Source organism: Propithecus coquereli, unplaced genomic scaffold (genome assembly GCF_000956105.1).
Source record: "Propithecus coquereli isolate 6110/MARCELLA unplaced genomic scaffold, Pcoq_1.0 Scaffold58, whole genome shotgun sequence".
NCBI classification, from domain to species: Eukaryota; Metazoa; Chordata; class Mammalia; order Primates; family Indriidae; genus Propithecus; species Propithecus coquereli.
This window is the reverse complement of record NW_012151729.1, coordinates 6,444,698-6,457,891: the sequence shown is the minus strand read 5'-3', so window position 1 is coordinate 6,457,891 and position 13,194 is coordinate 6,444,698. Positions and strand designations below refer to the sequence as shown.

At 33.3% G+C, this 13,194-nt stretch overlaps 1 protein-coding gene across 1 annotated transcript in view; it reads left to right on the top strand.

The window, feature by feature from the left end:
- Positions 1-13,194, top strand: part of TCERG1 (transcription elongation regulator 1) — an 83,107-nt gene that overhangs the window by 51,191 nt on the left and 18,722 nt on the right. The window contains exons 9-14 of the mRNA XM_012658242.1: positions 6,160-6,320; positions 7,487-7,543; positions 7,657-7,723; positions 10,265-10,400; positions 11,195-11,284; positions 13,032-13,150. Coding sequence (XP_012513696.1) covers positions 6,160-6,320; positions 7,487-7,543; positions 7,657-7,723; positions 10,265-10,400; positions 11,195-11,284; positions 13,032-13,150 — 630 coding nt within the window. The remainder of the gene's footprint in view (positions 1-6,159; positions 6,321-7,486; positions 7,544-7,656; positions 7,724-10,264; positions 10,401-11,194; positions 11,285-13,031; positions 13,151-13,194) is intronic.

The following is a 13,194-nucleotide window of genomic DNA, read 5'->3' as shown; positions in this document are numbered from 1 at the left end:
TCTCACTCTTGCTCAGGCTGGTCTTGAACTGCTGACCTTCAGCGATCCACCCGCCTCGGCCTCCCAGAGTGCTAGGATTACATGCGTGAGCCACCGTGCCCAGCCAGAACCTTTTTTTTAATGCTGTGTTTCTGTAGATTCTTTTTTTTAGTATTTTACTACCAATATTTTATTATGAAAAATTTGAAACAGAAACATTAAAAGAATTCTAGAGTGAACGTATTATTGGCCACCTAGATTCTATAGTTATCATTTTGTCATATTTGCTTTATCACTTATTTATCCTTCCCTCAGTGCATTTACCAGTCAGTCTTAATTTTTTGATGCGGTAAAAATTGCAGACATCAATACACTTTACCTAGTATTTTATTATGCATATTAAATAGTACATTTAATAGTACAGGGCAGTTTTGTGACAAGAGAATTCCTTGTCCACGGTTTCTTCGTTAATTCTGAAATGTCCTGACAGCTTCTTATTCCGTGCACACATACACAAAGCCTGCTGGAATTTTCATTGAGATTACATTAAATCTATAGAAAAGTTGGAGAGAATCGACATCCTAACCGTGTTGCCTCTTCCAATTCATGAACATGATTTTCTTTTCATTTGTTTAGGTCTTTAATTTCTCTTAGAGTGTTCAATGTAGAGTTCATGGACATATTTTGCTATGTTTAGCCCTAGGTATTATGTTACTTGGTGCTATTGCAAATCATATATTTTTCAAAAATTTCATATTCCAATTGATTGCTGTTAATATATAAGAATAGAATTGATTTTTGTGTATTAACTTTGTATTTTAGAACCTTGCTAAATTGGTTTATTACAGTAGTTTTGTAGATTCCCTGGGATTTTCTGTGTAAACAATCATGCGCAAAAGGGACACTTTTATTTCTTCTTTTTTGATCTTTTATGCCTTTTATTATCATTTTTTCTCCTTATTGCTAGGCCCTTTAGTGCAATGCTAAATAGAACAGATGAAAGTGGGCATTCTTGCCTTGTTCCTGATAGTAGAGGGAGATAATTTAGTCTTTTACCATCAAATAATATTAGCTGTAGATTTTTCAGAGATACCCTTTATCAATTAGAGGAAGTTCCTTGTTTGTTAGTGTTTTTATCATAAGTCTGAATCTACTGAAATGAGTGAGTTTTTCTCCTTCATTCTTCTAATATGGTGAATTACATTGACTTTTGAATGTTAAACTGGTGTTGCATTTCTGGGATATGTGTTATTTGTCATAGTATCTTATTTTTATATATTGTGTTTTCTTTGATTTTCTAATTTATTAAAGATTTTGTATCTATATGTGGGATATTAATCTGCAATTTTCTTTTGTAATGTCTTTCTTTGTTAGGTTTTGGTTATTAGGGTTATGCTGGTTTCATAAAATGTGTTGGGTAGTGATTGGTGATTTCCACTCCTCTGTTTACTGAAAAAGCTTGTGAGATGGTATTACTTTCTCCGTAAAGTAAAAGTTAATATTATTACAATTAACAAGTAAAACTATCTGGTTCTAAAGGTTTTTTTTGGGGGGGGGAAGTTTTTGTTAAATTAAACTTCTTTACTAGTTCTACAGGGTTATTCAGATTTTCTATCCCTTCTGTCAATTTTGGTAAGTTATATTTTTTTAAGAAATTTACTTTTGTCTTAAGTTGTTGAATTTCTTGTGAAGTTGTTCATATTATTCTATTAATGTCCTTTAAATGTCTCTGTGATCTGTGATGATTAACCTCTTTTTCATTCCAGATAGTGGACGTTTGTGATCTCTTTTCTTATCAGTCAGCTAAAAGTTTGTTATTTTTTTGATCTTTTCAAAAGACCAATTGTAGTCTGGTTTGCTTTCACCTACTTTGGGTTTACTTTATGCTTCTTTTTCTGTTTTCTTGTGATGAGTTCTTAGGTTATTAGTATAGTTCTTTCTAGTGTGAACATTTAAAGACTTAGGTTTCCTTTTCAGCACTGCTTTAGTGGCATTCCACAAATTTTGATAAATGTATTTTATTTCCATTCAGTTTATGTTATTTTAAAATTTACTTTTTGATTTTTCTTTATGTCTCATGAATTATTTAGAAGTCTGTTGTTTCTAGATATTTGGAATTTTTCTAGATACTTAAGTTAATAATTGCCCTGTAGTCAGAAAATGCACTTTGTATGATTTTGATACTTTGACATTGATTGAGATCTGTGGTTTCGCTCAGCATACGTCTATCTTAGTACTGTTTGTTTTGAGTCTTTTGGTCTGTCAGTTGTGAGAGAGAGTGATATTAATCTGTTGTAGAATTGTCTGTTTCTCTCCTTAATTTGGCCCATTCTTGATCTGTTTTGAGGCTCTATTAGTAGACTTATTTAGGTCATTAAATATGAAATGTCTGATTTTGAATCAAAAGTTTACTTTATTATATCTCAAACAAAAAGCAATACAATTAATCAAAGTGTGTGACTAAACTATTGACACAGTTTTGCCATCTTAATAGTAGCTTGCTTATGCTAGCGGCGAAGAAGCCTGGAGAGCAAGTGGCCATGAAATCATGAAAGGCATTTTCCACGGCTTGTTGAGAAGTGAATATTTTTCCTTGCTAGAAGTGATCCAAAGCCTGGAAGAAGTGGGAGTCAGTCGGTACAAGGTCTGGTGAATACAGTGGATGACAGAGTTTCCAAGTCCAGCTGCTGTAGTTTGAGCAGTGTTGTTTGTGGAACATGTAGTCGATCATTGTCTTGCAAGAGAATTGGCCTGTCTCATTGACCAATCTCGGCTGCTTGATGGCAAGCATCTTCATCCTTTTGTCCAATGGGTTGCAGTAGACATCCGCTGTAATGGATTGACCAGGTTTCATGAAGCTGTAGTGGATAATACCAGCGCTGGACCACCAGACACCGTGAGCTTTTTTTTGATGAATATTCAGTTTTGGACTGTGTTTCGGCACTTCATCTTTATCCAGCCATCGTGCTGAACGCTTGTGATTGTCAAAAAGAATCCATTTTTCATCACACATAACGAAACAGTACAGAAATAGTTCACCTTTATGTCATGACAGCAAAGAAAGGCAAGCTTCGAGACGATTTCTCTTCTGATGCTTGTTTAATTCATGTGGTACCCATCTGTCCAGCTTCTTAACCTTGCCAGTTTGTTTCAAGTGGCCCAATATTGTTGGCATATAACGTGAGACCTTGCTGGTAATTCATTCATAGGTTGAGATGGATTCGCTTCACTCCAGCTTTCAGCTCGTAATTATCCACCTTGATATCAGGTCACCCACATGGCTCATTTTCAAGATTAAAATCACCAAAACAGAATTTCTCAAACCATTGACGTACTGTGCGTTCATTAGCCACATCCTTCCCAGACACTTTGTTGATATTTCAAGCTGTGTGCGCTGCATTGGTTCCACGATGGAGCTCATATTCAAAAATAACACGAATTTTTTGACTTATCCATGCTTTCACAAAAATTGCTCTAAAAGTTTTTTTGAAAGATAGTTACAAGCCAAACTGTGCGTTTGAAAGAATGAGGATGTACCTATACAACAACAATAAAAAAGAAGTGTCCAAGTCAAATGTCAGAGCTGACAACTGGCAAGCTTAAATTAAGCATATCAGACATTCCATACTTAATAACCTAATATATACATTTTTACAATTGTTATATCTTCATGATGAGTTGTCCCTTTTATCATTATGAAATGAACCTCTTTATCTTTGTTCTACTCTTTGTCTTTAAGTCTATTTTTTTTTTTTAATACTTAAAAATATGGAACGCTTCACGAATTTGCGTGTCATCCTTGCGCAGGGGCCATGCTAATCTTCTCTGTATCGTTCCAGTTTTAGTATATGTGCTGCCGAAGCGAGCACTTTAAGTCTATTTTATCAGTTGTTAAAAACACCATTTCTGTCTTCCATGCTTTCTGTTTGTATGGCGTATCCTTTTCCGTCCATTGACTTTCAACCATTCTTGGGCTTTATATTTAAAGTGTGTTTCTTATAGACAGCTTATGGTAGTGTCTTATGTTTTTATCCACTCTGTCAATTCTTGCTTTTTAATTGAAGTATTGAGACTAACATTTAATATTTTTGATATGGTCAGATTTAGGTGTTCCATTATTTTCTGTTTGTCATCTCTATTTTTTATTCCTCAGTTCTCTCTTTACTACTTCCAGTTGAATTATTTGAATTCTGTTTTGCATTCCATTTAATTTGTCTATTGGCTTTTTGGTGATAGCTCTTTGTGTTATTTTTTTAGTTGTTGCTCCTGGGATTATAATATACATACCTATCTGTCGCAGTCTATTTAGAATTTGTAGTGTACCACTTCACATAAAATGTGGAAACTTTTGCTACCATGTAAGTCCTTTTTTAACCCCACACCCCATATAGTTGTCATGTGTCTTACTACTACCTACATGAAAACCCCATCAGGCAGTGTTATAATTTTTTATACATATTTTTAAAAAAAGAGGGAAAAAGTCTTTTTTATTTACCATTTCTGTTCATTTTTTCTTCATTCCTAACAATCCAGTTTTCTCTTTAGTATCATTTCCCTTCAGCATGAAGAATGGACCTGTGGGAAATGAAATCTCTTGGTTTTTCTTCACCTGAGAATATTTTGGTTTTTGCCCTTGTTTCTGAAGGATATTCTGGCAGTTCTTTTTTTTTTCCAGAACATTAAAGATGTTGTTCCACTGTATTTTGGCTTCCGTGGTTTCTGCTAAGAAATCCGTGGTCTTTGGAATCATTTCTTTGTATGTATGGTACCTTTTTTTTTTCTTTTTACTATCTGCTATCAGTTTTTGTTTTTTTTTTAATGTTTACCTGTTTATCTTATGTATAGTTCTGAGTGTCTTGAAGTTTTTCTTATTTGGGGTTTGCTGAGCTTCTTTAATGTATATATTTATGTCTTTTAACAAATTGGGAGATATTTTTGGCCATATGTCTTTAAATTTTTTATGTCCCATTCTTTCTTCTCCTTTTGGAACCCCATGACATGCATATTAGACATTTTGTGATAGTCCCATAGGTTCATTCTATTATTCTACCCATGTCGGTTCTTCAGGTGGGATAATTACTGATCCATCTTCTGGTTCAGTGATTGCTTCTTCTGTCATCTCTGTTCTGTTCTTGAGCCAATCTAGTGAAATTTCAGTTATTTTCAATTTCTAAAATTTCCGTTTGGTTCTTTTTTATAGTTTCTATTTCTCTACTTAGAACTCCTATCTTTTCATTTATATCCGGTGAAATGTTTTTCTTTATCTCATAAAGTCTAGTTATTACTGTTACTCTAAGGTCTTTGTGTGACTGTTTCAACATAGGAGGCTTTGTCTGATAATTTCAACATCTAGGTGACCTTGGCTTTGACAAGTAGTGATTAATTTTTGGTTATCTGGCTACGAAGCCCTGGTTTCTGTTGGAGTTTTAGCTGCCTGTGCTGTTGCCACCCTGCCACTCTGCAGGAATCACCCTCAGGGCAGAGTTATGGGGAGGGGAGAAGTGGGAAATTTACTCCCTTGCAGTTACTTCTCTAAATTTTTACTGTCTTCCGTACTTTTTTCTGTTTATTTTTTTAAGACTGTACAGAGTCTGCACATACTCTTTTTTTGGTCCAAGTTTTCTACTTGAAATTAATAGGACTAGTGGGCTGTCATGAGTTACGGTGCCCCAGCACAATTGGTGCTTCCCTGTTTATTGTAGATGTAATTAGATGTTAAAGTCTTCATGGAAGGTTGCATTTGAGTATGTAATTTTGGTTTGTTAAAAAATATTAAGAACTACTATGTAATAGGGTGCTATGGTCTGTCCTTTAGCTTTAGAACTGCTTAACAGCATTATTATTCCTTGCCATTAAACTGATCCTTTGTGATAGTTCAAAATTTACTACTCTCAAATGGAGTGTACCAAACCAAGTTTCTAAGCCCTCTAAACTCTGATCACAAATTGCTTTACCTTTTCCTAATTTTCTCAATTATTATGTTGAGCTGCTGTTTTTACCTTAGTCAACTGTTTTCTGTTCTGAAAGACATGTTTAGTTTTTTATAAATAAGTATTGGTAATAAGAACATATCCTTCCTCACTACCTTCCTCTTTCCCCTTTGACAGATTGACAGTAGAAGATCTAGCTACAAAATGTGTTCTATAACATAAGAAAATGATATTTTGAATCAATTCTTAGGTGTGTTGTTTGGACTGGGGATGAGCGAGTCTTCTTTTATAATCCCACCACTCGTCTTTCTATGTGGGACCGACCTGATGATCTGATCGGAAGGGCAGATGTTGACAAAATTATTCAGGAGCCCCCTCATAAAAAAGGAATGGAAGACATGAAGAAACTAAGTAAGTTTTAAATTAGGAATGTATCCACCAGTTGAAACATTCTTTTAATATCTTGACAGAAAATGTGAAGGCCATTAAGAAACTTTATTTTTCAAGGAATGTAAGAAATTTTAGAGAAAAAACTGCTATACTAGTTTGAGTGCAGTAATAGAGATTTAAAATTAAGAACTTGGATAAGATTATGCTTTGTAAAATATGTACGTTTTTAACTTCTTTTCCTTCTGAATACTGAGTTCAAAATATGTTGGTACTATTGCTGCTTACTTACTAATACCGCCAAAGTGCTTCTTAGTGAGCCTTTCAGCACCTTTTGTGACTAGTAATATATATTTTGAAATAAAACTGTCCATAGGTTTTTAAAAATACTTTGTTTACAAAATTTTCTAAAAATACAAAAGCTTTATTCCTGAGAATTAGAGACACCTAAATCTTACTAAGAGATTATCTTGTAATCTGCCTCATATTTAGATGGAATTCCAATGCATTGAGTATGTATATATTTGTACATGATTTTTGTTGTATATTTCTTGTTGGTAATTTGCCCTTGTATTGATGTGATTGTGTTTTTATTGAACCCTGGGCCCCATGTAGTACAGAAGCAAGATACATGAATCATTTAATACTTCTAATGAAATAAATGCCGGTATATATCATTTATAGTGATTGAGAAGTTTTCATGCATTTTATATGTGTGATACTGACATTTTCAGCCTACAAGTAGTTTCCGAATCAGTATGACTTTGCCTATCTGGTGCTGAAGGTATTAGGCACCTCTTCAGTGATATTTGTCTTTTATAGGTATGGTATTAATGATACTTTATAATCATAGTATTGAGTGATAACTGTTTTTAAACATTTGATTCATTCATTTGATAAGTACATTAATATGCATCATAAAAAGATAATGTAAATCCTGAATCAAGAAAATTTTATTTTTTTGTTTTTGTAAATTTAAGGTTTGGGCAAAAAACCATTCAAATGAATTGAAAATTTAATGTAAAGGGAGGATAAATAGAGGCAGTATAGAATTATTATGGTTTGCTTAGTGTTTTATAAAGGAATGAATATTGAGAGGTGGGTATTTTATACAAACAGTAATTTAAAAAAAAGTCTGTGAAATATATGCATATAATTATTCATAACAGTATTTGAAATGTTTTTGCCAGGGCACCCGACCCCAACAATGCTGTCCATCCAAAAGTGGCAGTTCTCTATGAGTGCAAGTGAGTGAACTAACTATAGATTGTAGCTTCTTTTTAATACTATTAAAGCAAGTGTTCTGGTAGAGATTAGCTGAAGAATTCATGCCTAAATATTTTAATTAAATTTTGTTCAGTTAAAGAAGAGCAAGACCTAATGGAAGAAATTAATGAAGATGAGCCTGTTAAAGCAAAAAAACGGAAGTAAGTAAGACATATAGTTTGTGTGATTCAGGCAGATTTTATCTTTTTAAAAATTGATTAGTTCATAATCAGTTTGTGATTGGAAGGGACAGGTAATGTTAATGTTAGGAGGCAGAAGTCTTGATTACATTCTTAGGCCTAATATTAAATAGCTTTGTTTTACAGTGTAGAAAATGTGTCCCTTCTGTTGCTAGATTTTTAAAAGATTTGGTTATTCAAATATGTTTTATGAAGCCACTGACATTTTTGAAATTGATTAATTCTTCAGAAATTCATTAGGTCTGAATTTTATAAATAAGTTTTTCCTGGATAAAGATCTCAACAGATAATTCCACAGCCCTCATAATAACAGACACAGACTTCTCTCTCTTTATATACTTATCTTGATCTTGTGTCTTACCTAGTCCTGGAGTCTGTTGTCATTACTACTTGCTAAGGAGTGAACCAGTAGGCTTAGAAAATACTCTGAGAGAAAGAAAATGTTAGAAGTTAAAGCATTAGCTTGGTCAGTGCTCTAGAGTTGTATAAAATGTAAATGTTACTTATGGGGGGTGAAGGGTGGGGTAGAGGGTGTGTGTGGGCGGGGTAGAATGGGACCATTATTTAGCAGCAAAAAGTAAAGTTTAAAGACATAGGAGACTGGTTAATCATAGTCCTTATCTGAAAAGGACAGATTGAATGCAGCCAAATCATGGCAAGGAAATCAATAAGACAACCCCTGTCAAGGGTGATTCTTTTTAAAAAAATTGTTTATTGGCAACAATGTTAAAGAAACTAAGATATTAAAGAGAATCAGTCATAATCTGTTTCCATAGCACAGCTATTTTCATTTCTGCAATTGACTTTTTAGTTCTCGACCAAATGTCTAAGTATTTTTATTAGTTGTGAATAACTGATTTTGTGTTCTTTTAAAAAAATCTAGAATAAGACATGTTTTCTTAATTATTATAAATGACTGTATTCATTCTGTTTATGTACCATAATTTTGGATGTTTCTGCAATGTTAAACTTTTAGGTTGTTTTTAATTGTTTGTTCTTATAGACAACTCTGTAAGGTTTTTAACTGCTTTTATCAGGAGAATGTCAAAGAAGTCCTTTATGTGGATTGCCCGAGCTTCTCTATTTAGGTACATAGCTAAAAGCCTGTTTTTCCTGGCTTAGTTTTTCTTTTATTTCTTTTATTGAGATAGATAGTGATAGCTTGTATTGTGACCTTTTTATTTAGTATAATTCTATAAAGGTTATTTGTTTTCATTAGTTATTGTATTTCTTGGATGTCTTTTAAATCTTTATTTAAATAGTTCTTAAATAAATTATCATAAGAGGGTATATTGTTTGGCAAATTGCTTTTACCTGTTTGTTTTATGCATATCTTAGGTCACAGACTATCTCGCTAAGTTCCTGCAGGTCATGGACTATGTCTTCTGTTTCTTTTGATTCATTCCCTAAGTTGCTGATTACCTCTCAATGCTTGCATTTGTGGGTTAGCCTTAGTTCCGTTTAAATCTCCTGGGCTACCTACAGTTCCCTGTATAGCATGCTTTTGAATTTTCCAGATACTCTGTTTTCCTGATTCCCTTAAGTTTGTATAGAGAATATGGGCCAATTTTATTAATAAACTTAGCAGATCATGTTTAAGGAGAAAGATCTGCTGAAATACATTTGAGTGTTATTCAGCTACTTATTACTCTTTTGGATTATTTACATGAACGGGCCTTTTTCATAGTCCGTATGTTTGAGAGGTGACTTGATTTTTGTGTTTACAATCTCACTTGAGTACCACACAGCAACAGGGTTGTCCTTAGCCCTGAGGTGCATTTTTGGAGGAACATGAAGTAGTTTAGTCATTGATTAATAGTTCTAATTCCACCTAACTACTCCTGGGCCCATGTTGCTCTCTGGGACCTGTCCTTCAACTTAAATCTCAACTTATCACCCAGAAAGTGAGTAATAAAAATGTCAGGTAGGTAAGGTATATGTATATCTCACATATTCACTTGGCCAAGTTTACAGATATTTTAATTTTATTTTCAAGATAAATGCTTAAGATTACTAAAATATAATACCACTTAATACAAATTTTTATTAGATTTTAAAAAATATTTCACGTATTTAAAATATAAAACATTTTGAAAAATACTATTTTTTTCTATATTATTTTAAGAACTAGAATGATATTCTGTGCTGTTTGATTCTAACACATAGTTTTACTGCAGTGTTTAGCTAAGCTTTTTTTTTTTTTTTTTAAGTTAGGTACTTTTTGTGTATCAAGTACTGTTAGGGAGATACAGCACATTAAACTTATATATTTTTGCTTAACAATGTAGCCATTGTAACATCATTAGAAGCTCATTTTAATTTTATTATTATAATGAAAGTTGTTTATCCCTTAGAGTTCATTTGAAACCCTCAGTATAATTTGTTTTTGCCAAAAATATGCTGCTCAGTAGTGAGTCTTGGAAATTCCATTGATTTTAAGATTTTAGTAAGATCCATTATTAATATTTTGTAAATTGATGCCTTATATTTTATTTGTTATAGGAGAGACGATAATAAAGACATTGACTCAGAGAAAGAGGCTGCCATGGAAGCTGAAATTAAAGCTGCCCGAGAAAGGGCCATTGTCCCTCTGGAGGCTCGAATGAAGCAGTTCAAGGACATGCTGCTAGAGAGAGGGGTCAGAAAACAATCTTTGGGGGAGATATTTCTGTTTTGTATAAGTAATATAAATATGTCTTGCTAAAAGGTCAAATCTAAGGTTAGTGCTCATGTTGTGGGGGGGGATAAGGGAACCCTATCAAATTACTGTACTTTTTTGCAAACAGCCTGTTTCTTGGCTAATCATATCATGTAACTAAATGCCACTTTACTGTCCTTTTAAGTACAAATAACATTTAACATTTATTGGGTCGTTAAATTTTGGTGAGTAATGTAAGACGAGTATTAACATTACAGAATGGCGGACTGCTTGGGATAGGTAAGGTACATATGATTATTCTTCCTTTAATTTCTTCAGAATGGCTTTTGGTTAAAGGAGAATGATACTTTATGATATTATTAGAAGCTTAATTGAGAAGGGATTTCAACCTTTGGATTATATTCAGATTCATTTGAATAAGTAAAATTGTTCAATTTTAAATCACAATATTATTCACAAGATTGGAGCAAGCATGCAAATCTTCAAGGCTTTTTGTGATGTACTGTTATTAAAAATGTCACACAGTGGTGGTTATTTTAATCAGTAATTAAGTGTGTGTTATTTCTATATAACATAGAAATATTCAGAGCCAATTAGTGTAGAAATTTGCTGTTGCTAGCCTCCCACTGCTTGTCATTTATTAGTGATGGAAACTTCAGTATGGTTTTTATGTCTCCTTTATAAACAGATATCCTGTAGATTTCAAGCAAAATTATGACCTTTACGTTTTTAGAGCAAACTTAATTATGAGGCAATACATTTTTATTTTAAAGGTATCTGCTTTTTCAACATGGGAGAAGGAGTTGCACAAGATAGTTTTTGATCCGCGGTATTTACTTCTCAATCCTAAAGAGAGAAAACAGGTAAAAGGAAAATGACTTTATTAAGGAAGTGTGTATCTCCTGCCACCATAATTTTTAAATTGTAAGGAATAAAGAGCCATCCTTTTTTTTCCCCCTAACATAGTACTTCAAAAAGATAGTCTTGCATCTTAGAGCATAGTCATCTGTGTGTCTGTGTGTGGACATTTCAGAAATACTTGGATATTTTTGCCCTTACGGATGTGGCTATTGTGTGAATGTTTTGTCCTTGCGCCTTATATACTGAGGTTATCTGTAGTATGGCTTTAAATTTTCATTTCACATGCATTTATTAATTTGCCTTTTTTGGGCAAAGGATGCAAATTTAGAGTAGAAAAAATAGCAAAATACGATGAGTAAAAGGGGGGAAAACACCTGTAGTCCTGTCTATCTGATGGCTATGACCACTGTTAGACACTTTGGTTTATAACCTTCTTGACTTTTCCATGTCAGTATGTACATGTATGTGTGTGTATTGTAGATAGACCATTCTTAAAGACATACATTTCTGTCTCATACATTCCACACACAAAGTTCACATCTAAGTAGCATCTATTAAAATAGTGATGTTCATCACGTCAGAGAAATGAGGGCTACTTCAGAGTTTCTGTTGAAAAACTACAGTTGCACAGACTAGAGTTGCCTTGTGACTGAGTTGCTGTTTATTCCGATGATGATTTGGTTACATACCATTTCATGGTGATTGCTCCTTGTAAAGCATTGTACACTTCCAACTTAACATAATTTCTGAATTACCTGAACCATCCCAACAATGATCTCTGTAAAACAATGAGTATGTTGAACCCCTTGGTGTAGTGCTGTTGAGCTGTAAGATTTCATTTGGTAACAGTAGTGTCCATCTCCGTGTTTATAGTTGTAATGATTGTAATAATTCTCTGTATAGTTTGTGCCATTATGTATGTCTAATGATGGACTTTAATGAAGAGGAAAAATTTATAGTGTGCCAGACATGTATTTTGGTACTTGTAATAGATATGGCTTTCCAAATATATTTGCATCTGCATTTCAAGCCTCGTAGCCTTTTTTTAAAAGAAATCTTTTTGTGTGTCATCTCAGTCTTGTCTCAGTCAGTGGCTCTATCAAAACCTCTAAATCAGTCTTGATTCTTTACTTTTCCCACTGCCTATTTCCAGTCTGTCAGCAAATCTACCTTCAAAGAATTTTCTAAATCTAACCTCTTATTCATCAGTTCCCCCACTAACACCCTAATCCAAGCCGCCATGATCATCTTTCATCACCTGTCTAGCCCCTAATTGATGTCCTTCTTTCTTTCTCTTCTTGCACCTTTTTAGTTCTTTTTCCATACAGCAGCCAGAGTAATTTTAAAGTTTAAGTGAGATCAGATTAATTCAGTGTTCCCTTGCTAAAAATTGTCCAGTATTTCTCATGTCATTTAGGATAAAATTGAAACTTTTTCATGGTCTCTAACATTCTACATATACTCCTCCCTGTATATCTTTCGAGGTTCTTTTTTCTGTTTTCTTTTGTTCTGGAAGCCTAAGCAGAGAGCTGTATACTTGTGTAATATTTCAATGAAGCTTTCAAGTGAGACTTGCTATATAAATAATCTGCATATAATTATATATAATTAGTGTATTGTTCCTATTATAGTTTAGTCAAAGACCCTGGTTTAGTGGGTTTTTTTTTTTTTTTAATACATTTGATATTTTGTTAGTTAAATTACCTATGTGAAAGACTGACTTGTCACATTGGTATATTTTTGTAATAGGTGTTTGATCAGTATGTAAAGACCAGGGCAGAGGAAGAACGCAGGGAAAAGAAAAACAAAATAATGCAAGCCAAGGAAGATTTCAAAAAAATGATGGAAGAAGCAAAGTTTAATCCAAGGTATGTTTATTCATTTCTGTCGGATATCAAAGTATATGTATTTT